Raw genomic sequence first — 25,985 nt, 5'->3', positions numbered from 1 at the left:
CCGGTTCAGTTCCGGTTTCGGTTCGGAGCAATCGAAAGTTCTGTTTCAACTTTGGTTCGACTAAATTTATTTTCTAAACCGGTTAATAAAGTTTCGGTTCGGATACAAATAGGAGTTGCGCTAAACCTAACAATGTGGGTCTTGTAGAAATTAATTATTGAATTAAAACTCGCATTTAATCCAGGTTTCGTGACGTAGATCATTATTAAAAAACCTGAAAAATTAAAAAAGCATCGTCTTATTCAATCAATCTTCATTTGTTTTTATTTTTACCCTGTAAAAGTTGTGACGTCATGCTGGAGTGAACAGCTTTTATGACGGGTTCGGTTAATGTGGATTATATTAAAATATTCCTTTCAGTTCCGGTTCGTCTCCTTTAAATCCTTAAAAAACGGTTCAGGTTGGGTTACGGTTCGGGAAAAATTGGCCAGAAATCGGTTCATACATTTCCGGACAAAAATATTAAAGGCGTGAAGACGTACCCTTTTAAACCTAAAGTTTGTCAATTTAAACTAAATAAATGCATTTTATTCGCTCTTTAGGCGACTGTGTTGAATTTCAGCTGCATTTTTAAGATTCGAAAATTCTGGATCCACCACAGTCCTTGTTTGATATGAAAAATAAAAAAAGACACGAAATGCATTCAAATCACTAATTTGATAAATCAATGTGTGTGTCAATGGAAATTTACTACATTTGGCGCGAAATAAAATGCACAAGGTTTATACTTGTTTGCTGCATTAAGGTTAATGAAATAAATGTTTAGTTTTTTAAAATATAATGTTTATTTACAGCTTCCAATCTGGCTGTCATATATACTAATCTATAATAAAAGTATGGGCGCATGTCTAGAATCCTACCGCAACGCACATTTTTTGAGATAATACATAATTAGGCTCTGCTGGTCTAGAATCTTACCATATTTTCGTCCAGGGGTTTATATCTCTAACATTATTTGGGTTAGGGTGAGATGGTGGGTCAAGTAATATTATTATAATGTATTCTTACATCTTTATGATCTAACAAATATAAATAAAAGGGTTAAAATCAACATATGTTTATTAGCAATGTTGTTGTTTTCATTTATTTGGGACACCCTGTACAATAGAGTTATATAATATTACCATAATAGCTTCGAAGGTAGCTTTTTTTGTTAACATGAATGTAACTAGGCTTGCTGAACCTTTTAATCAGACCAATACAGGGTGTGTTAATAGGCTTTATTTCATTTAATTATACAATCTGTTGTTTTAATCGTTAGATATCTGCTTTGGAACCAATGCAGACTGTTAAAATTTTCTTTGTATGTGTTTGACAGCAAATAATCTGCCTAGTATAAGTTTTAGCTGCAGTGAACAGCCTAGTAGGGCTATCAAGTTATAGAAAATACTTATCTTTTGTGAAACCTAAAACTGAACATTTTACTTATATTTTTCGATGAAATTCATCAAAGGAAATATATAATGGTCTAATTTATGTGTATATAATAATTTAACATTATTGGCTTGCCTGCGAATATAAAAGCAAATTTTTCACAAATTGTCGTACAGTTCAATTTACCCTGTTAAGATGATTTTTGAAATGTAGCATATTTTTTTATTATGCTAATATTCTATGCTAAAGTTGGTAACTTTATTTCAATTGGCCAGGCTTAGGCTTTGCATTTATTTTTTATTGTCCTTCATAACAATACTGCCAAAATGTGGATTCAAGTTAGAACAATGGACGGCAAACAGTCTGAACAAATTGACCAGATATCAAAATTAACAAAGGTTGATGAATTGCGGGAACTAATCTCAGAGAAGTTTGGTGTATTGCCTGCTTCTCAGCGCTTGTTTTTTAGAGGCAAACAGGTAATTAATAACGATTCAACAAATTTGCTTTTTGTTTGTTCTTATTTTACTTTTTGTAATGTGATTGTACTGAAATACACATACAAATAAAAAGAAAGTCCATTTATTAATAATGTCTTTAGATGAAAAATGGATATAAACTCTTCGATTACGATGTTGGACTAAATGATATTATTCAGCTAATGGAGCGGGTCACATCTCTTGTGAGTTTAACCCTTTTTATAAATGTTATTTTAGATTTAGTGAATTTGTTGACCCGTAAATTAAAATGTGTGTAAGTTAACACAATGCTACATTTACAAAGTAGATTAATTTTCTACCTACCAATAATTCTGATAACTAACTAAATAATTTTTTATCACATGTATATTTCAACAGGTTAGACATGACCACCGTGCTATCTGAACTCCACTAAATCGAAACTAAACAAACTGTCATAGCATACTGTCAGGTCGCTTATAGATTTATTGTACATTCACATAATTTAGCATAGCTCGCTTTCAATAAAAGAGCTTACAGCGCAGTAAAAACGGGTCTCGCAAGTAAGGCATGCATCAGTTGACTGTTGTGTTTAATCCAACAGCAGCGTGACACTATATAGCACAAGAGCGACTGCGATGGAGATTAGCTGAGTCGAATGTCGGCTAGATTTGCCAGAACGGCCACGAAAGGAAATGAGTATCTAGGTGAAATATTTAACACTTTACCAGGCGAACACGCTATAATTACAAGCACAAACAGACATGCGTTGTTTCTCTACATCATTTCCTTCCTCCCTGGAAAACGAAAAAGGTCTCGATCAGTTCGTTGGGCCGCGCTTCTTCTTTAAAATCTTCCCAGGATCCGATCACAAGTCGACCAGCAACCGCAGAACATCGGACATTTGTGCAATATCGATCCAGCACGTATTGGAAATCGTGGTGTACAACAGAGCGAAAAATGTTCATGAATTCCTTGTCTTGGCGGCAAACGGACAATTCCAGGGGTAGCTGATTTGTACGACACGATGCAAGTCTGAAATGGTACTTAAAAGGCACAATAAACAACAATGCAAAACACTTTTGAATAGCCTATAATGCAGAAAATTATCGTCTTAAAACGCAGTTCAAATTTCAAATCGCAAAACTGAAGTTAGTTGCTTAGAGTCTTTTGCTCTAGAATACCAATTAAAAGGGGGTAAGGTGCTAATCTCAAAAACGCAAAAACAAATTACATCGCCTAGTCCACATTAGATGGGTTCCCTAAAGCAGACATAATAACCTTGGCGCAAAAGGTTATTCTAGAAAGTTACTCTCTGCATGCTAGTAACTTCATGTGGGCTATATGACGGTTATCTCACACCGTCTGAAAGGTAAATGAGGCATCAAAGGCCTTAGCAATCATGGGTTTATAATACCCAGAGCATTTTCGCTTGCAGTCACAAATGAGATAAATCTCGCGTTATGTTGGGAATTGGCAACAAGGTTTGGCCTTCTGCTCTGTTTTCCTTCTTATAAATCTTAACGGTTAAGTGACGCAGGAATTTCAGACAAAGTGATCAGGTTATTTTGGGTGAGATATAAAACATCAATCACCATAACACGTGACCAGAGACAGTAGCCGCAGTGGCTTTGACACTTTAGAAGTAACGACTTCTGTAAGTGCTGGTTGAGATAGAATCTATCCGTTTATTGGTTTTGAGATTAGATATCACGAGAGGTGTTCGCAGTCAACCTCGATCGTAATATTTTCACCTTAAACACTTTACCAAAAAAAGGGCCATAATTTCGCAACAATAACTATAACAGTCTTGCGTAACCATTAATTTAAAGCGTCAAACGATTTTTCTCTGCATTACATCTAATCAAATATCAATTTAACAAGCAATAACGCTGGCATAAACTTGTTAACAAACGTTTCAACAAATCATAAATAATCGGCGTAACTTAAAAAAATACTTACAAATGAGAAAACTGCGCTAGCAAACCAAAATAATTCATACATTCTATGCAACCTGACAGTATGCATAAAATTTTATTCAGAAGGATTTATTTGCATGTTCATATCTCAGTCGGTGTCTCCAATGTATATTTCTACAGGTGAGACATGACCACCGTGCTATCTGAACTCCACTAAATCGAATCTAAACAAACTGTCATAGCATTTCAAAGTGCATACTTGTCAGGTCGCTTATAGATTTATTGTACATTCACATAATTTAGCATATTTCGCTTTCAATGAAAGTGTTTACAGCGCAGTAAAAACATGTCTCGCAAGTAAGGCATGCATCTTGACTGTTGTGTTTAATCCAACAGCAGCGTGACACTATATAGCACAAGAGCGACTGCGATGGAGATTAGCTGAGTCGAATGTCGGCTAGATTTGCCAGAACGGCCACGAAAGGAAATGAGTATCTAGGTGAAATATTTAACACTTTACCAGGCGAACACGCTATAATTACAAGCACAAACAGACATGCGTCGTTTCTCTACACACATAACCAAGTTGTCTAAATAAACCAAATATCTCTCTATATATACATTATTACCAAAAATATTTGTTTTCCTAGACTACATCAGACCAAGAGAACAAACAAACAACAAAGTCACCTGAAAAAGACAAAAAAAATCTATCTGTAAAAGACATAGAAAATCAGGTTTGTCATTATTAGGTTCTTGAAGGTTTTTTATGTAAATGTATAATTCCAGTTTGGCTCATGCAATATTTATTTACAACTAAAAAGGATAAGGAAAATGCAGAAGAGTCAGACAAAGAAAACATTAAAGTGGATAAAGAAGTTTCGCACAAAGTAGATAAAGAAAGCTTGAAAGAAAATGGTGAAAAACATGAAGGTGAAGAACTAAATTCGCCATACAAGGTAATTGCTGCCAGTATTTGTCTGTTTTACAATTTTAATATTTGATAAATATCTTGCCTTTTTTTTTCTCTTAGTTAATTTCTGTGTACTCAGTTATTATTTTAGAATGGTTAATTGCTGTGCTGAACGTTTTGGTTAAAAATTTGTTAATTTGATTTTTAAAAGTATTGTATTATTGTTTGAATTGTTTTAATGATTTAAACCAGTTTTCCTCTAGGTAGTGATTTTATTTTATATCATATTTGTTAGAAATAAAACTAGCAATCTGTGTATATATTTGATGATTACTTAATGGTTCATTGAGTACAAACTAAACACAAGTTAGCTTGGTTTTAAAGCTTGCTATTTATCTTGAGAATGTAACGAGTTTATGCCTAGTTTTCTCTCACCATCTAGAACAACGGTTCCGAAACTGGGGTCCGTACAGCAGTTTCAGATTGCCCGCAAGGATAATTAGTCTTTAAGTGTTATGTTTTAAAAAATAGACTAAACATTATCTGTCATCATTATTAGTCTTTAATTATACTTTACGACAAAATATAGTGTGTTTTATGACGTCTTTTGAGACAATCTTGTTTTTTTAGGTAGGTGACCCTGTTGATGTTCAAGATTTTGATACCGGTGCTTGGTTTGAAGCAAAAGTCATGAAAGTGATGAGAAATGATAAACCAGAAAATGAAGAATCTACACAAAAATATAAATACGTCATCTGTTTTGATGAGTAAGTCTGGCAAATTAACATGATTATAAAAACACCATAGTTCTACAAAACAAAAATCTAGTATAGCTGGAACTGGAAGGTTGCCTAGTTTTTATTGCTTTCATAGACATTATTAAATCAGATTTACTGCTAATCTACAATCTAGGACTTGTTTTTTAATTTCAATTTTCACATAAACCCTGAATCTGTCTATATTCAAAATAAAGCTCTTTGAACTCGCTTTTGTGGTAAACACAGGTTGTTTTTTAGCATAAAAAAATGTTGTCGCTCAGTTTTATGCCACTGTGTTGCATGTGAATTACATTTCTTCACCAACAATTTTTTAAGTTTTTATTTTGACTGGCATTAGTGCTTTTTACGTTGTGAAGGTCTTATTCTACCAACTATATTGAATTAAGTTAGTTATATATTATGTAATAAAGCAGTGGTTCTCAACCGCCGGTCTGCATCAACTTTTCTGCCGGTCCACCAAATATATTACAATGTTATATCTCAATTGCAAAATTCAAGATGTTAAAGACTTGTTCATCAAATTTAGAACTTCGCTGGTTTTGTAGTTTGCAGCATTGTGACGTAACATAGAGCTAATTGTCTACTTAGGATATCGTACGTCACAATAATGTAAGTGTTGTGTCTAAATGTTTAAGTCTTGAACCGTTGTACTGTATGAAAAACTTCAATAGAACCACATAGAACATGTATGATATGAAAAACACAACAGCATATTGCTCATTAAATTGAAGTTTCCATTCTTTGCTTTTAGCTGCATACTTGTCGTAATTAAATTTTTAGTTGATTTTGATTTTTAAAGGTCCACCAGTCCGCAAAATTTGTTTTGAAATTTTACCGGTACATAAATTTTGAAATTTTACCGGTACATACATAAGGTTGAGAACCACTGTACTAAAGTGTAATGCCATTTGTTTATGTGTTTAGAGCATTTTGCATTGAAATAAATAAATAATATCAAAATTAAATAGTTTTCATGTGGGACAAAAAAATAATTAATTTTATGGTTTGCACAGATACATGTTTTTTCTCTTGACGATCTATAGCTGATTTGTTTACTTGTCTGTTGTTTTTGATACAGATTTTCTTTATTTCAACCATAAAAATCTGTGCTTATTTTTGTGTAAAGTGCCAAAGTCATTTTTTTGAACATTTTTGATGTATTGCTTAAATCACCCTTTTTCTATGGTTGGGCAGTGACTCAATCAAAAATTTAAAAATGTGGAAAAAATTACTTGGTTATGAGCATGACGATATTACTACGTACCCATATTACATGAAAACAACAAAATCCTTAAAAATAATCTGTTTTTCTAGTTACAATGGAGAAGAGAAAACTGTTGTCAATGAGATTCGACCAAGGGCAAGAAAACTACAGGAATGGGAAGATCTTGCCCTCGGCGACATTGTTATGGCCAATTACAACTTGGACAAACCTAGCTACCGTGGTTTCTGGTTTGATTGTGTGATTTTGGGAAAAGTAAGAACATTTTTTTTAGTTTTTCAAAGAGGTAATGTATTTAGTATGCAATACTTAAAAAAACTTTCGACTTTTTAGAATAGTGCTTCTTAAACTTTTTTAGTTCTGTTCACCCCTAGCATCTATCTCCAGATTTCATTCACCCTTGTCTCATGATTTAATAAAACTATCTCGTCTATATATAACAGCACAAAATGATTTAGGTTGTTATCATCCATTTCTGACGGTTCACCCTTATTCATCCTTTTAATTGGTTCACTCCTGCAAAACTTTTATTCACCCTGGGGTCAATCATTCACCTGAATAAGAAACACTGTTTTAGAACATTTTCTGAATGTAATAATGTCGTCAATTATCATATAAAAATATGAATGTTGAGTATGTAAGTACAAATGATTTCTATTTTTTTAAATATAGTATTGTTTTAGAAAGTTCATCGAAACAAATCAAAAGAACTGAAGGTGCGTCTACTGCTGGGGTCAGTAATTTACGTAAACACTTTCACTATATATATATATACATATATATATATAATTAGTAATTACCATGTTATATTCACGGTTTTTGGCACATTAAAAAAGTTAGGCATGACCCATGAGTTGTTTCACTTGTACAATACTTTGTAAATATATCATAAAGTATTATAAAATATAGACATAAAAAATGCAAAAGTTTTGGCACCAATCTGTTTTTTTTTAATTTTTTTCCAACATTAAATTTACAAAACACCTTGTGGTTGTTTCCACACACATTTAATCACATCTATTTTACAATTGGCAGAAATTAATTTTGTTGTGTCATTTTGAAAAAAGTTAAGGTAGTGTGAAGCACGACGTTTAGTGAGAAAAAGCCAGTGTAAGGCATATAGACTGTTTATTATTTTAAAAAGTACACACTTTTGATCATACAATTGTTGCGTGTTGGCAGTTTTACTTTGAATTGGCAAGTATTTCTATATTGACTTAAATTCCCCATTCCTGTTAAATGTACAGGTATAACATTCACATCGGCATATTAAGGATGCACCAGGCTATGCTTCTCCCCCTAGGGCCTGAAGTATATTTTTGGTTGTTTAATTACACAAATGCAAAAAAATTATTGAACTTTAGCCTGGTTTTGCTAGGTTTATGTGTCTTTGTTTTGAAAAAATCTATCCAAAAAAATCTATCTATGTTAATATGCATACTATGGGGCATGTTACACTATGACTGTGACAATTTCTATTAAATTTTATTAAAAATATCATTATTTCGAGCAATATAAATTGGAAATTTATCCAAAGAATATTTTTTCCTGCTTTTCAATCTGGCTTTGAGCAGCACGTTTTCACACAAGTTTGCCTGAAAACAGCTATCTATGTAACACTTTTAAAACAAGAAAAGCAGACATGTACGTACACCCCCAGGCCCCAGGTTGTACCTTCACTTGTCCCTTATGTATTTGTTAATGACTTAATGTCACAAAAAATTTTGCGCCTTCGCCGCTACGTTTTGTTGACTAATTTAATTGTTAATAGCCTTGTTTATCGCCAAAACATGGCAAGGTTCATACATTCCTTAGGCGGACACATCGTTTAAGCTTAGGGGCGTGACCAAAAACCGAAGAATTTTCGCCAAAAATGCTTGTCACCAGAAGGCTGGCAAGATTCTGCCAGCCTGGTTCATATTGTTTTAATATGCTCTTTGAAACTATCTATTTCAGACCAAACAAATCACTTGAACCATGCAAGATAAAATTTGTTGAGGAGATATTTTTAATTGAAAAACCTGGCGACGAAAGTGGGCCAGTGGACACTGAGCACAAAAGTTAGTAAAACGGTTATTTTTGAAAATTAGAGAAAATATTATGTGACATAAAATGCCCGCTTTTTTATGTGACATTTAACCATTTGTTAAAATATGCAAGAAATGTCATTGGTTTTAAAAGGGGGACAACTTAATTTTATCTAACCTTTTTGATTTATCAACAAAGTAATATAACTGCAACCATAACATAAGGTTTAAGAAAAAAGTATCTTGGTAATATACCTGAGATATGATCTTTTAAATATCCGAATTGATTTTTTATATTTTTCATGGCAATTTAAATTTGTTTTTTTAATATAAAACTAAAATCCTTTTGTTTTTAAATTAGGGAAAACAGAAAAGGAACCTGACTGTTTGCATTGTCTTGACAACACCCGTCGAAAATGCAAAGAATGCGGCTGTCATCTGTGTGGTGAAAAAAAAGATTTCGACAAAACCCTTTTATGCGACGAATGCAATTTGCCCTTCCACACCTTTTGCCTGGACCCACCATTAGAAAGCTTACCAGAAGAGGATGACTGGTATGTTATAAATAGTCCTGAGAAGAGAAATGCTTAACTTCATCTAATGCCGTTTATCCTTAATATTTACCAAACCTTGTTTTAGTAGCCCACTAGCCCACTAGCTCACTAATACATGTTTTAGCAAAGAGTTTTATTCAAATATAATAGTATTAAATATGTGTGTATTTTATATAGCGTAATATTAATATCATATTATTAGATCGTGTGTGCTGTAACTTGCATCCCTGAAAAGTGAAAATAAATAGGTGAAATACCTTGCTTCTATATTCATATTAAAATTGTTGCACGTACATATTATTGATGAAATGCTGCACGTTTTTTCCCATGTTTATCTTGTATGCTAAACTTCCAGCTCCGTTTCACCACGTCTAACGTGCCATATTCTTAGGTATTGTCCGCTCTGTCGTCGTGATAGTAGCGCGGTTGTTAACGCTCAGGATGAATTGAAAATGAACAAAAAGAAATCCAAGATGAAATCGGCATCCTCCGAAACCAACAGGGATTGGGGAAAGGGAATGGCTTGCGTCGGCAGATCCAAGATTTGCACAATTGTTCCCCCGAATCATTTCGGCCCAATTCCCGGAGTCCCGGTTGGCACTTTGTGGAAGTTTAGAGTCCAGGTTTGTCTCAATAAAAACATTCTATTAAAAGACAATTAAATACCTAATTTTTGCGTTTTTCGCGTATAACTCTTACGTCTACGTGTACTCTGTACTATTGATTTTGTTAATAATTGTGTTTATAGTTCTTTTATGTGCATATAAAGACACAACGAAACGAATACAAAAAAGGCGAGATACGCATGCTAGATAGCGACGATTTAGCAGAAAGGCATTAAAATACAACTCGGCAATTGGGATTTAATCTGAGTAGACTTTAGGCAATTTTAAATGTGCGATACACACCATCCTATACCCCATCTCACTTAGACTGGGTTTCAACACAGCCATGTGCCTGTCCATTCCAGAGAATTTAATTCTTTATTACACTTACGCAAACAAAATGAAAAGCCGAACGAGAATAAAAATAGCACCTACCAAGAAGCGACAGGTTGGGTCAGCCCACTTAACTTTATAAAATGCAAGATTTTCAGAATTTAAAGCACAGAGTGTTTTATCGACTTTATCATAAAAAAAAACGAACTTAGAAATCGTCTGTAATGTCAAGTTTTGAAGAGATCCAAGATGTAATCTCTTCCCAATAGCTTCCAATATGACGAAAATTATAAAATAAATGCGATATAGTTTTAGGGGATAGCAACAAAAAAATACACATGGGTCGGAGTCAGTTTTTCCAAAAGAGTGTAATGTTTCGTTTCTTTATTTCTTATTGTTTAAGGTGAGTGAGGCTGGAGTGCATCGTCCTCATGTTTCTGGCATCCACGGCAAAGAAAGCGAGGGAGCTTATTCCATAGTTCTTGCTGGAGGTTATGAGGATGACGAGGTGATTATATTTCAAGAATTTTCGTATTTTACTGAAAAATGACCAAATCTCAAATTGTTGTTTAAAGCTTTTAAAATTATGACTATACAATTATTAAGTGTATCGGTTACTGGGCACTGGGTATTTTTAGAATTCATGTATTTTTTTGAAAATATACTTTTCGCAATTTAAAATCTTTGTTTAAAGCTTTTAAAATTATGACTATACTATTAATATGTGCATCGGTTACTGGGCACTGCATACTTTACTGGAATTGATATAAAAAAGTCAAACTAGTTGTTTTCCACCCCTGCAAAACACAGACAATTCAATTCGGGTAACGAGACAGCAAAGTGTAAAAGCATTTTGCGTCAGTAATATATTTGAATTCTTGTTAAAGGACAATGGAGATGAGTTTACCTACACTGGAAGTGGTGGAAGAGATTTGTCTGGAAACAAGCGCACCGCTGAACAGTCCTGTGATCAGGTTCTCACCAAAAGCAACCTGTAAGTTTAGGTTTAACCTCTTTAAAATCACTTAATTTTTTTTCGGATTTAAATTATGGTATTGTGTTGGTTTGTTTCACTGGGAGCACACATTAAGACCTAAAGCAATGCCTAAAGCAGAAAAAATCTAGATAACCAATAACCATAGCATTAAAACTAACGACATAATAAAGCCAAACAGTAATGTTCACGACAGAATAATACTTTAATCGTCTAAATAAGACATAAACCTGTCGGAATACGTCCAAAATTCATCGGAATAGGACCTAAATGGCCAAACTGACCCCAGAAACTGTAGGGAGAGGGTATGGTACGATCGGGGGCCGTCGGCCAGGCCGTTTTGATGTCGACGTTTGGGCGCCCTAGTTTAAATGGCGCCGTTAGGGAGCCGCTGTATTTGCACCGGATAGTTTTGTCCCTGTTTGGTTATTGATGTGTAAATGGGTGAGGTTAGAAAATGGGTTATGGTTGAAATTATTAGTGAAGTTAGTGATTTCCTTAGGGGTAGGTTTAAGTAAAGTGCTGTATAGGCCGGATTCTAGCCATTTTGGTTTTTGGTTTTATTCCGACGGGTTTAGGACTTATTCCGATTTATACGTTGTTACGACTATTAGGTATTAGTCCTATTTTGGTCTTATTCCTAACTGTGTTTTTATCCGACGTTGGTGTTGTTTTAGTTCGGTCGAGTCCGCTTCACTATACTGTATTAAGCAAAAACATGACCTTTTTTCTTCACATCTCACACTGTGTGTTATCTTGCGTTGTCCCTTGCACAGCGCAATTGCTAGAACGTGTCACGTTAAAGTTGATGCAAAGAATGGAGCCGAATCGGACAACTGGAAGAAATCCCGACCGATCAGGGTTGTTCGGAATTACAAAGGGGCTAAACACAGCAAATATGCCCCTGAAGAGGGAAATAGATATGACGGTTTATATAAGGTATGTGTTTTTAAAAACTGCTTGTTATTACTATAACGATTTATCAAATTTATAAATTTAATGGAGTATTTTGCCGAATATACTGATGCATCCAACGTAAAGACAACATAATGTTGATAATATGTTTTTCTTATTATTATTTTATTGTTCCAACTTTTGCGAATATCCTTATCTCATCTAAATCCCTCTTATTATTATGTAAACTGACCCCTTTATTTTATTTCGTTTTTAAGGTAGTAAAATACTGGCCAAGTAAGGGAAAATCCGGCTTTATAGTTTGGAGGTTTCTGTTCCGACGTGACGATCCGGATCCAGCTCCATGGTCGAAGAGTGGAAAAAAGCGATCCGCTACGTTAGGAATTGCAATGCAGGTAAACTGCAAAACATCGGGTAGAGAAAAATTGCTGACGTTTTATTTAATTTATAAACAACAAAGTAGAGTTGCACTGCAAAAGTTCTGTATTTTTTATTTACAACGCCATTTTTAACCCCATACCCAATATGCACTGTTGTTTTTTCGTAAACCCCAGTGTAATTTTATTTAACACAAATATCTATTTAACTTTTCAGCTTAACGAAAAATTCCTGATTATTTCATAAAAATACAATCAGTGATTAAAATTATTATTAGTCAAGTATAACTACGTTTGTTTAGTATCCCGATGGCTATTTGGAAAACCTTGCAAAAAAGAACCAAGACGACAAACGAACCAAAAAAAAGAACCAAGACGACAAAGGAACCTCAAAAAGAAAACTAGGTAAGAATTTAAAATTTCCTTAGCTCCTGGTTGGCCTCATTATCATGCTGACATAAAATTTGTTACTATATGAATGATGGGGACAATGCTAAACAACTTTTTTTCACTTTTATTCTGTGGTTGTCGCAGTATTGTGTATTCAAATCAAAAGCCAAATTTTCCGGCAAAAAACTTGAGATAATTTAAGTTGTTTATTTAACAATACAAAACACCTGAAAGGCTACTTCAGGCTTAGTTTTAGAAATTTTTAATATTTAGAATGTGGTACATGTTTTAGGTATGGATTGCCACTAGAAATGTTATTTTTTGAAAATGGGAAAAGTTATGTTTCATTTTTAACTTGTTTGAGTTTAAATTGAGAGTCTGCCTTGATTGTGTAATATTGTGCATCTCTGTTTGAATCGCCAAATATAACAACGTAACGATTATCTATTTGATAAAATGTTTTTATTACAGAAAATGGGGATACTCCAAAAAGTGCTTCTAAAAAATCAAGAAATTCCATGTATTCTCTTGATTCTGACCTTAGGAATTCAATTAAGGAGGATCTCATCAACAAGCAACTTTGGGATGAAAGTCTTCAATCCGTTCCCGAAGGACAAAAGGTATTTATCATGCAAAATAACTTAACTCATTTTATTTATATTGTGTGGTCTTGTGTGGTTGCCCCATACGTTTTAAGATAAAGTTCTAATAACCATGTCACTGTAATCGATTGATATCATTTTTGGTCTAGCACTAATTCGTATTTGTATAAAATCCATACAGTTTTCGTAAATATTATTATAACCAAGTATTTTCGCTGGATCCGAACCCAAAGGTAGTTTGTGCGATTTCAGGAGGTATAGATAAATCTATGCAGATGTACATAACGATTTTTTGAGTTGCAGCTCCTTGAGTCATTACCAAAGTAAAGATGAATTGTTTTATCTTTTGTAAAGGTTTTTTACGAAAAAGTGCAAGAGCTTTTTGCCTGTGTCTGCTGCCAAGACGTTGTCCACCATCCAGTTACAACCACGTGTAAGCACAACGTTTGCAAGGTAGGACAAATTAAAACTCAAAATATGTTTAACGAAAGGCAAATATCACTCTCTGGAAAGCAGCAGAAAAATACCTTACCTCTTTTTTTAAGCTGTGCCTGCAACGTTCGTTCAAGGCGGAAATCTTCAGTTGTCCGGTTTGCCGCGCCGAACTTGGCACAGACTACGAGATGCCGGTCAACAAAGCTCTCGAAAAAGTACTAAGTCAGATGCTGCCGGGCTACGGTAGCGGTCGCTAGCTTCTTGCGTGTAACTAAGCTTGTTTGTTTGTTTGCTTGCTTGCTTGTTCATAATTGTGCCGTTTCAGTTAGCTTTTTTCCTTTTCGTTTACCGCCTCTCGATAGTGCCTCAGCACTGCCATCTGTTTTTTTTTGCAGTTTTGCACTTTTTGCGAAATGGCGATCTTTTGATACTAACCACTTTTACGTATGTTCACGGTTCGCGCCACATCGAAAAGTCATATATAAGTTGAACAGCGCTGTTTCCTGTAAATACTATATTGTACAACCCGTTGCACCCAAATGGACAACGGTTGGCGAACTTTTGCTTAAAAAATGTTTATAACTTGATAAATTTTGCAAATAAATACCGAATCTGTGTACAATTTTGGTGACTCTAAAATATTCTACAGCTTTAGCCTTGGCCAAGATGTCCGATACGTATTTTAATCCGTGTTGGAAACTCAAAGTGATTTAACATCAGGGGATAATTAACATTGTTTCTTAAAACCACACTTTTTAAAGATAGTTGGCCTCCCTATAAGTTGGTCAACGATATTACCATCCTCTAGTTCAGTGGTGGCCCGCAGAGCCATTTTTAGTGGCCGCTAGTTACTTTTTAATAGCTTAGTGTTATGTAGTTGTGGGCCGCGTGGTAGCCGTTCATTCATTGAACTTTATTTAAAAAGTTCGTATGGCTGAGAATTTTTATATTTTCTCAGCGTGGTTCAGACCCAAGTGCCAAATGTGGTCTCGAGACTTATCGAGAGTCTGTCCAACTATATATTTTGCCAACTTTAACTATAAGTTAGTGCAAAATTTTTATATATTTTTTGTTTTTGCAATGTCTTACATTATGGCATGGCAGTGTTTTGGGCATCGAGGCGTCGTGTAATATTTCACCTTAGAAACAAATATCCTGATTCCACCACTGTTTTTGGAGTGGTTTTACAAAATGGGCCTTCAATAGCTTTAAAAAGAGTACTTTGGGCCGCGACAAAAAAAGTTTTCCGATCACTGCTCTAGTCTATGGTGTATTCTGCGCAGCTGAATTAACCTAACTTTCTGAATCTGCGTTATAAAACGACACTCCTTAACGTTTCAATGCCAGCATCAATTTTATTTTGGCACAAGATTGGTTGTCGGTTTCGTGAGAGGTGAGAAGTCTAATATTCCTCGCCCTCCTCTTCTCCCTCGCCCTCTACGGAGTCGACTCCGACCTCTTCGTAGTCCTTCTCGAGAGCGGCAAGATCCTCACGGGCCTCGGAGAACTCTCCCTCCTCCATACCTTCTCCGACGTACCTGGAAGCCGAAGACGACCGGTTAGCGATTTTAGAATGGCAAACGTACAAAAGCCGTCATTGGCTTAAGGAAACTAATTAATAGAAGATTACTTAAAACTGACCAGTGTTAGATTCGATCCCTTAAAAGTTGTAGACCCGCATTATAGTGTTGCGTGACAGAGATTACTTTTTCAAGTTTTGTAATTAGTAATAATACGCCTATGGCGACCATTAAAATTATATCTAAAAACTTTCTGTTGTGCCCGAAAAGCATCGGTTTATTTTGCCTAAAGTTTAAATAAGCCCTAATCTTGTTTATATTATATTTATGTTAATTGAAATAAAAGGCTTTTAAAATCTTATACAATGTTCTTTGTTAAAGGGGAATCTTTATTCGCTTTTTTCAGCAGTTTGTTGTGACCCTAGTTTGCACTTACCAGTGGACGAAGGCACGCTTGGCGTACATCAAGTCGAACTTGTGGTCAAGACGGGCCCAGGCCTCAGCGATGGCGGTGGTGTTGCTCAACATGCACACGGCACGCTGCACCTTGGCCAAGTCGCCTCCTGGCACGACGGTGGGTGGCTGGTAGTTGATTCCCACCTTGAAACCAGTTGGGCACCAGTCGACGAACTATAAAAGAGAAATAAATAATTGTTAATAAATTCACAAACGCACAGCCGCTACAGTAAATTGCAAATTAAGGCGTTGGCTTGATTGGATGTGCACATGTCACCACACAACCACAACAAACTTATAACCTTGGCTTATGGAGTAGATCGTTTTCGATTGGCCCTAATTTAACTAATAGTTTAAAACTTTTAATAAAAATCGTCAGCTAACAGTCACAATGATACGCATTGTACCTAAAAGCTACCAACCTGGATGGTCCTCTTGGTCTTGATGGTGGCAATGGCGGCGTTGACATCCTTGGGGACGACGTCACCACGGTACAACATGCAGCAGGCCATGTACTTGCCGTGACGGGGATCGCACTTCACCATCTGGTTGGCTGGTTCAAAGCAGGCGTTGGTGATCTCGGCGACCGAAAGCTGCTCGTGGTAGGCCTTCTCGGCGGAGATGACCGGAGCGTAGGTGGCCAAGGGGAAGTGGATACGAGGGTAGGGCACCAAGTTGGTCTGGAACTCTGTAGATTGAAAGGTTTGCAGAAAGCCGTCAAAATAAATGACAATTGTAAATTCAACGCTTCAGATTTGTAAACCTTCTACCACGATCTACATAGCTAGGAAAATCTACATAGCTTTTGCCACGATCTACATAGCTAGGAAAAGTGATTCTTACTAAATATTGTGGCAATTACAAAATTAACAGAAAAATTGATTGTTCATGTATTGTTTAGTTATCAGTGAGGGTCTAATTCAGTTATGTTTATTGTGACAATTCTACATTGAGAGGAGAAGATTAGAACGGAATTGTTTTGTTCACGATTCAGACACGATTCTGTTATACTCCAATTTCTGACGCAGTTATCAAACACGTAACCTACAATAGCGAACCTGTCAAATCGACGTTGAGGGCACCATCGAATCGGAGGGACGCGGTGATGGAGGACACAATCTGACCGATAAGCCTGTTCAAGTTGGTGTAAGTGGGTCGCTCGATGTCCAAGTTGCGTCGGCAGATGTCGTAGATGGCCTCGTTGTCGACCATGAAGGCGCAGTCGGAGTGCTCCAGGGTGGTATGGGTGGTAAGGATGGAGTTGTAGGGCTCGACCACAGCGGTGGAGATCTGGGTAAATGAGTTGCAAGGGTGATAAAACGAGAAAATTAAGACGAAATGAACAACATGGCATCTTCAATGCCGTCATTTTGACAGTTTATTGCTGTATTTTGAGGTTTGATTGGTATCGTTTTGCTGTAATGTGAATTTTCATGCAGTTAAAACAACAATAGATCATTACTGATCCTCTTTAACTATATTGACGACCTTCGCAATTCAAATAACAATGGGACCAAACAGTTGTTGATCGTATAATTTCATTCGTATGATCCCCTTTTATTTTAATTGTATATCAAATTTACAATTCCAGATGCAAATTATTCTTGAATCAGGTGAGCAACAGATTGCTTTTTACCTGGGGAGCTGGGTAGACGGCGAACTCGAGCTTGGACTTCTTTCCGTAATCGACGGAGAGCCGCTCCATGAGGAGGGAGGTGAATCCGGATCCGGTGCCTCCTCCGAAGGAGTGGAAGATAAGGAAGCCCTGGAGACCGGTGCACTGATCGGCCAACTTGCGGATCCTGTCGAGGACCAAGTCGACGATTTCCTTACCTAAACGACAAAAGAGCTTCGGTTTAGATTTTAACGCACATACAATAGACATGAACAGCCACATAGAAGTTTACAGATGTATGAGAAGGCTTTTATAAGTTAACTTTGTATTACCGCACTACGAACTGATTCCCGAAAACAACCGGTCTTGGTTCATTTAAAACCAAGCAAAGTTAAGCAGTATTTTTTCTTTGCCTCAAAATTACAATGCGTAGTATTTAAATATCTCTGAATATATAATGTTGGTGTACATTAGAACTGCCCTCCTTCTTCAAGACAGAAAAAATCCGAAAGCCTACCGATGGTGTAGTGACCACGGGCGTAGTTGTTGGCGGCATCTTCCTTGCCGGTGATCAATTGCTCGGGGTGGAACAGCTGGCGGTAGGTTCCGGTGCGGACCTCGTCTGCACGAAAAAAAAGTTTAGTGATAGCGGAAGATCGACTGACATACAGTACGTAATCCTCGTAAGTGTTTATTAATATAGGAAATTTTTTGAATTAAATAGATGAAATGTTTAACTGACTGGCGTTACACTCATCAAGTTTTTTCTTTGTAGAATATTTTGAATAGTGTAAGTAATATAGATGATTTTTTTTTATCGGATTCCTTGTTATTCTATAACCACGTTAACGAGCTGGGGTTGATTCGCACCACTCCATAAGCAAATAACAAATTAAAATTTCCGCAGAAAATTCCATCAAAACTTCGAGGTAAAATTATTTCGCCCAAATAAAAGCTTGGGGCAAACATCTTCAGTCCACTTACCAACAACGGTCGGCTCCAAATCGACGAACACGGCTCTTGGCACGTGCTTGCCAGCCCCGGTCTCGCTGAAGAAGGTGTTGAAGGAGTCGTCTCCGCCACCGATGGTCTTGTCGCTGGGCATCTGGCCGTCGGGCTGGATGCCATGCTCCAAGCAGTAGAGCTCCCAGCAGGCGTTACCGATCTGGACTCCGGCTTGTCCGACGTGGATTGAAATACATTCACGCTGCACGCAAACAAATAACAATTAGGCGTCGCTAAATTTTTGCATGTATTTTTTTTCACTGAACTTGTCAATACCGTGATACGGATTTCGATGAAAATTAGCCGCACTAATTGAAAAAAGCGTCACTTTTTGATATAATATTTTTGTTTGTGTAATTTTGCTTTAAACTTCGTCAATTTGCTATTCAAGGCTCAACAATCAAAACAACGGCCTCAATAGTCGAACAAAAAGTATTATATTTATAACCGTCCTATTTCTTTAAGGTAGTGATAGTATAGATTTTTTGTTTATATTTAATTTGTTTAAACTATGATTGCAACACGTTACATTATATTACCGTTATAATAAACCGAACAGACTTCAAAAACAAACATAAACTTACCATTTTAAGGGTTGTTGTAGGATTCTCGAAGGTAAGATATCAAGGTAAAGTAAACTTCAGACCAATCTTGCTTGGCGACCGTTACGTGTCTTTGCAGGTTGGGAATGCCCGAACCGCGACCGGTCTCGTTGTTTTAACGTCGCCCGCGCGCCACCATTGGTCGATTCGAGTCACGTGCCCTGGTAGCCGTTGATCGTCATGGCAGCGGCGGCAAATAAACGAACGGTTGCCAGTCGATAGCTGGGCAAATAATACCGGGCGATTTCGCGAAGGCGGCAGGTCGGTACTTGCGCTCAGGCGAAGTCGAGTAAAGCGATATTTTCGGGCGCGCAATACAATACGGCCCGCCATTGACAAAACAAACCGTTTACCTTTGTGCGAGGCGCTCGAAGGCAACGTTTCTTACCGCACTGCGAAGCAATACTAAGCTCTCTAACATGTTGATTTTACGTTGGTCGCCAGGCGACAGTCCTGAAACCTCTACAGTTGTTCAGGTATTACACGCCTGCGAACATGCGTAATTTGCTGGCAGCCCTAAACACGCCTGGCTACTTGATACGCTACCCAAAATACGCCGGTCAACATTGTTGCTTGTTTGAACGGTTGGAGAAATTGGTATTTTCTAAAACCGCACGCCAAGACTCTGTCGACAATCTTTGAGTGAACTAATATTTAGAAAAGCACTGTTGTTGTCAACTTCTGCGCATTTCGCATTTCGCATTTTATTTGTCGATTTAACGGTCAGGCGGCATGCCAGCGACTGAAGAAGTGCATTTCGCCATGACACATTTTTATAGCGGTAAAGTAACGGTTCTACACAACACCAAACTTCCAAATTATCCTAGTGTACCAAGCAAACAAATTGACGAAAATATTGGACTTATAAAGCAAAAAATAGCAAACCCTACGACAAGCCATGCTTAGGTATCACCAAACTAAAACCCGAGGCATATTTCCACAATGATCCCAAGTTTCAGTTATTAATAGGCTACTTTATTAACGGAATGTTTGCCAGATTTGAAACTAAGCTAAATTTCGATGAGAAATTTTAACTAAACGACAATTTTATCAAGCTATCCTAATTAAGTCAAATAAAATCAATGCAAAATATTAAACCTAGTCCACGATCTTCAATCTTTACAGTAATCCGGGCAGCGATGGCCAGCCCTTAAAAGTAATTCGGCTCTTTATGAAAAATGTTTGGTGATCCCAGATTTTAAAGAATAATAGAGAATCATAGATATAGAAAGCGGGATCCCAAATGTAATGTAACAATAAAATACGAGAGAATAAATCAATTTTATTTGTTGCAATTATCTTTATGTAGTGACGTATTTCGTTTTCAAGGTATTTTTATTGCAAGGGACGCCAGTCTTAAAAAATGGTGAGAGTTTTAGCAATTCTAGCGACGATAGATATACGAATGGGCCATTGGTTTAATACTAAAGATACAGTAGCGAAAGATAAAAAAGCAATAGTTTAAAAATATTAAAAGCGCTAACCAAGAACCATATCGATATAACTGTAACAGGAGTCGGGCAAAAAATGTATTGTGATACAGAAATGAGCCAGAGGATACACAGATGTGGTCGTCATTACAAAAACAACAAACAGCAGTAACACGAGACCTCCGTATATAGAAAGTTCGGATTAAATTATCAGTAATTATTGCGGGTTATAGGCCATATGCGGCGGTCTAATCTTTCAAATTCACTGAAGGGGTGGTAACTTGGAAGACCGCAGGGCATTGTTCAGCAGGAAAGTTGATATTGGGTCGAATCCGCCTCGTGAACTTTAATTATTATTATAGCATTGTGGAAATATATTTATGAAGGTATCTATGGGCTGCGGTCATATAGAAGTCAAAATTGAACAAAAGGAAATGGAGAGCCATTGTTTCTTTTTTGTTATATGCTGGGTTTGTTGGAACCCCTTCGCATCGGATTTTAAATCGTTGCGTTTCATTGAGCAAATCAATGATAAAAAATAGCGCATTTTTCATCTGGACTTAATTGAATGACTAAAATTACTTTTCTTTGGCGTCGCCTTTTATCGACATAAGGGCAATAAAACGAATTAAAATAAAAAAAATACAAGAAAACGCTAAAAAATAAAATTACGGTACAATCATTTTTAATGAATTTAGACATCATTTTTAATGAATTTAGACATCATTTTTAATGAATTTAGAATTTGTAAATTTCGCTGAGCTATACCTTGCTAAACGAAATGAAAACGTTGAGTATGATAACAATATTTTTAGAGGCTTTTTGGTGCCCCAATAATTCATACTTTGCTATAGAGAGAGCTTTTCGAAACCAACAACGCATAACAAGATCTACAGGCCTACTAGGATCCATATGGCGCATCGCGGTTTTTTATTGGATATCCCTGAACGTATTAAAGTGGATTTCCAAACCGTTGTAGTAGACCAAATTTCTGCTTAAAATTTTATACTGCTTGATCTATTTATTTAAGGCATTTGATGTGCGGGGTTTAGCAGCGTCACAGGAAAATGGCACTATCGCGAAAAAAATAAATATTTTTGGCTATTTGTTAACTATATAATGGTATGTCAAATACTTGTTATAACATATACGATAAGACAAAAAGTTATAACATATACGATAAGACAAATACCTATAACATTGGAAATCTGTTGTTAATCAATGTGCGATCTAAAGGTGTAATACAAAAACCTGGAAAATATTTTAACAAATTGAAGAGACGAAATGAAGTACAACGCCGTCATGAATCAGTTTGTAGGGTAATCTCACGAGTTGTTTACTGTTCGTTACACAGTTAGCACGGCAGTTAATTTTACTTTTCAAATTTAGTCTTAGCCGGGAAGTAAAGATATTAACCGGAATTAAATGATTATTCAGATGTTGTTATCAAAAGCCTTTGTTGTGAAATTGTCTTTATTAAGAAATTGTTTTTCGGCATAAATTGCAGACCGGCAATTTTGTTGTGCGTATACCAACCAGGTTGATATCTTAGGCTTGGCATATGTCCTCCTTTAGGAGGATTTGTCCTCTTTTCCAAAGAAAAGTGAATGGTGCTCCGAGGACGCTCAAAATGCCCAAATGTCCTCTTATTTTCGCATTTCGAGTTAGTTGCTTATACTTTCAACAAAACTTTTAGGCGAGAGGCTGTATTTATTTCCAAAAAAATACTGTAGCCATTGCCCTACCAGCCTTACCTTCTTGATTGTTTTTCCAAACATTGTTGCAAACATTGCGCCAGAATAATTGCAACAGAACCTCACATGTAAAAATACCCATATATAAAGCAAAGGTTTGAGTTTTGTAGGCTGAATACTATCAGTCTCACTGTATGTCCAGCAATATTTCCAGCATTCCAGAACCGAAGAAATGTTTAGTGAACTTATAAAGATCGCGCAATTCTACTTTAGCATTAGGGGCTAAAATGGCCCATAATACAAATGTTGAACAAATTTTTCTTTGATGCAGCCGCAATGGTGCAAAGAAAGAGACAGCCTATTAGTTGGATCAGTTTCGAATATCTTGACGGTTGTATATAATTTCAATGATGTTTCGTGTAAACAATTTCACGATCTCGTTTAAAATGACCATTCCTTATTGGCAAAAGTTAAGGGAACCGCAGTATTCATGGGCTAAATCTAAAAAATAAATTTAATTTGTTGTTTGTGTGTCTGTTTTTGTAACTTTTGCTTAGCATTGTTTTTTTGTAACTTTTGTCTGACGTAACATTTCTACTTTGATTTTACAATTCCCACTGTTTTAAACTATAGTGTATTGTTTTAATATACTAGGCCAAGGGTTCGCAAATACTTTTTGGCGCGACCCAAAATTACTAGTACCGAGGTCTCGCGACCCAAATACTTCGAATTGTTTTAATAAAATAGCTTTGCTAAAAAAACAGTAATGTATTGTGTTTCTATTCGTTAGTACAGATCTAAATGTTATGCGTTTTTAAAGAGAAAGATTTCTGTAACACAACTGAAAAGAAACCTTTGACCTACTTTTAATGTCTCATTTGGATGACAACTATGATTTAGCAACCAATATGGGTTGCAGGCTTACAGCCCTATCAATTCCCCGCCATAACCCCTTCAACTTGCGTCCAATATTGCGCTTTCTTAGTGCAATAATTACTGGCAAGGTGTGTAATGATTTTTTGGCGCGAATTACTAAAAATGCCCGACGTCTCATATAGCAATCGTTTTAGGAAACTCAACATTATAAGGCTTGACTCTAAGGATTTTTCAGAGGGCAATATAATTTTTAAGACAGAGGTCGACAACCTTTACCAAGTCGCGGGCCAGACAAAACTCAACTAGGGTTCCTCTTTTTCCCGGATTTTTTCAATCCCGGGAAACGGGATTGAAAAATGAAACTTTCCGGGAATCCCGGGATCCCGACAAAAAAATTATACATAAAATTACGTCACTATGACGTTTGAATTTTTTTTATTTTAGCTCCAAACATTTAATTAAGCTCATTTATGGGCGTTCTTTCACTTATATGTACGTGAAAAGTTATGCAAAAAACAAAACAAAAAAATACCGCATACCACAACTCATATTGTTTGGGTTACTGTTTGGGCGAGGGCTGGTCAAGTATTATTATGTTTATTATTAATAATAATGCTTGACCAACCCTCACCCAAACGCTAACCCGCACCCTAACCCAAATAATATGCCTTGTGGTATGCGGTATTTGAGGACCGTTTTTTTTTATTAATTTATACGTTCATAACTGAAGAAGCGCATTTTTTTATGTTCTGTAGTATTGCTTCTGCAATCTTAAAAGACCTTCTCGTATTAAAGTCAGGACCCTTATTTGTTTTATTTAAAAAAAAGCGCATGCATTTTTATTGGTAGAATAAATTTAATTAAGTTTTTCCGCTGTTAAGCGCGAATAAAGCAACTCAAGCAACGACTTTAACATGGTTGGTACTACTTTTTTCTTTATATTACTCAAAAACGACAATCTTTTTTAAAGTTTTGCTATGTTGCCCAATTCCTGGGATTATAACAAAAAATTTCCCGGGATTCGGGATCGTTAATTCGCGGGAAATCCCGGGAATTACCCGTCGAAACATTCCCGGAGAGGAACCCTAAACTCAACATGTTCTCGGCGGGCCGTATTAAATTTTCACTAACAATTTTTATAAAAACGTGTGGCATTTAAGCACTTTAATATAATAAATCTTAATCAGGGGCAAACCCAAATGTTTAATGCAGTGAAAATGAGTCTAGTTGCACTACAACATGGAAGCAACGGGCGTAGCGCGAAAACAAATGTTTAAATTGGCAAACCTTTAAATTTACAAGTAGACGTGACGCATTTTCCACACACGAAATAAAATACAAACATATTTCTTATGTTATTTTTGTTAATGTTTATCATTAAATAATACATCAGCGAATTAATTTAGAAAAAATTGATTTTAGATGGTTTCATGCTACGTAAAATGTCCTACTTATAGTTGTCATGCGCACGTCACCTTTGGTCTGAGAAGACTAGGCTACATCAAAACGCCAATGTAATTCAATGTCAAATTTGATACGCGCGGGGAAAAATGTTGTGCAATTTCGTATAGTTAAAACAGTTAAAAATATTGAGCATGCTGGCTTTGTGTACAGTTTGTGAAAGAGTTTGCGGGCAGGATGACTTCCACTAGAGGGCCGGATCCGGCCTGCGGGCCGAAGGTTGCCGACCTCTGTTTTAAGAAACAATGTAACGAAGAGAAAAACGCGCTTACGACGCTTTGGTTACAGAAACGGGATAAAATAATGAAAAAGAGTTTTTTTAAAAACATATAAGCAGATCAGTTTGGTGTGGTAATGGCCAAAATAGTGTTGGATTGCAAGCGATCTTTGTCATCATCTGGATCGAACAAACACTCACGACTTTTTACGGGGCTTAGTGTATATATTTCGCGTGACAATTTTATTCGCGCTCAAAGTAAGACGGCTCGTGTATACAATTCAGTGTACCAATGGAAACAATTAGAAAACTTAAAATATAGGCCTCTATTAACAAGCACAAAACACAGGCCTCTATTAATAAGGCTTTTGCGACCCAAGCTGAATGGTCCCGCGACCCAAATTGGGGTCGCGACCCCGTATTTGCGGGCCCCGGTACTAGGCTATACTTAACCTGCTTGGAATTGTGGGGCACGAGTTTAGTTTGTTGAACTTATAATAGTTTATTCAACAGAAGAGCGTTCTAATTAACACTTCCGTTCTGACTCCAACTTCAAGGTGCGTATCTAACTAGCGAGCCGCCACAAGACGTTAGGTTATTAGAATTGTATTAGTTGATGAACGAACAACCAGTTTTAAACTATAGATCGGCGAAACAAGTTAGCATATAGCCGATGTAAACAGCATAAGTCGATAGCTAAGTAGACGTTGTGGGCCAAGTTGAGATACACTCGTCAGCCCGTAAGTGACTCTGGTGAGACCCAAAAAGGAACTGGTTCTAAGTCCAATCCCCAAGACTTATGAAGCCAAAACGAAATGCCAATTAAGATGTAACACTAGGATGTGAATTAGTGTTGCTTGGACGCAGAATGCGTATAAAAAATAAATCTGTCACAACGCAGTACATTGCAAATAACACTGACGTAATCACTTAAGTGCGAAAGCATTGACCAGCTGACATTACAACCCTACAGAAACCTTCCCAAAGAAAAAATATATAATTTTAAGTTATTTTGTGTGTTTCAAATAAGTTGCATTAGTAGAATAAAAAAACTGATTTTACATTAAGGAAAACTATCGAAGTGTAAATGCTGGCAGTTCTATTCGAATAAATAAAATATGAAAAATAATAAAACAATTTATTATTTCGAATTCGGGGCTTTCCCGTAAAGTATTCTAGTAAGTAAAAAATTAACATAGAATTTCATTATAA

At 36.3% G+C, this 25,985-nt stretch overlaps 2 protein-coding genes across 3 annotated transcripts; one reads left to right on the top strand and one right to left on the bottom strand.

Annotated features, from left to right (window-relative positions):
* Window positions 1–1,657: 1,657 nt before the first annotated feature.
* On the top strand, window positions 1,658–14,496 carry LOC146164601 (E3 ubiquitin-protein ligase UHRF1-like). Its single transcript, XM_083381725.1, has 18 exons — window positions 1,658–1,853; window positions 1,976–2,056; window positions 4,402–4,488; window positions 4,576–4,710; window positions 5,295–5,431; window positions 6,758–6,920; window positions 7,349–7,398; window positions 8,622–8,725; window positions 9,054–9,246; window positions 9,638–9,869; window positions 10,588–10,692; window positions 11,072–11,178; window positions 11,955–12,117; window positions 12,351–12,488; window positions 12,773–12,875; window positions 13,332–13,480; window positions 13,817–13,915; window positions 14,008–14,496. The coding sequence occupies exons 1-18, from the start codon at window positions 1,701–1,703 to the stop codon at window positions 14,152–14,154; spliced, it is 2,346 nt and encodes a 781-aa protein (XP_083237851.1). The 5' UTR covers window positions 1,658–1,700; the 3' UTR covers window positions 14,155–14,496.
* Window positions 14,497–15,230: 734 nt separating this feature from the next.
* On the bottom strand, window positions 15,231–20,028 carry LOC146164600 (tubulin alpha-1A chain-like). 2 transcript variants are annotated; one of them, XM_083381977.1, is made up of 8 exons: window positions 20,020–20,028; window positions 18,473–18,695; window positions 18,006–18,110; window positions 17,510–17,706; window positions 16,932–17,163; window positions 16,296–16,561; window positions 15,854–16,047; window positions 15,231–15,435 (listed from the first exon to the last, which is right to left on the bottom strand). In XM_083381977.1, the coding sequence occupies exons 1-8, from the start codon at window positions 20,026–20,028 to the stop codon at window positions 15,300–15,302; spliced, it is 1,362 nt and encodes a 453-aa protein (XP_083238103.1). In that variant the 3' UTR covers window positions 15,231–15,299. The 2 variants fall into 2 exon arrangements, with proteins under 2 accessions (XP_083238103.1, XP_083238102.1); XM_083381976.1 differs by lacking the exon at window positions 20,020–20,028 and adding an exon at window positions 19,078–19,189 and having other exon boundaries at window positions 15,232–15,435.
* Window positions 20,029–25,985: the final 5,957 nt, after the last annotated feature.

Source organism: Ascidiella aspersa, chromosome 2 (genome assembly GCF_963924565.1).
Source record: "Ascidiella aspersa chromosome 2, kaAscAspe10.2, whole genome shotgun sequence".
Taxonomy (NCBI): domain Eukaryota; kingdom Metazoa; phylum Chordata; class Ascidiacea; order Phlebobranchia; family Ascidiidae; genus Ascidiella; species Ascidiella aspersa.
This window is presented reverse-complemented; position numbering and strand designations above follow the sequence as displayed.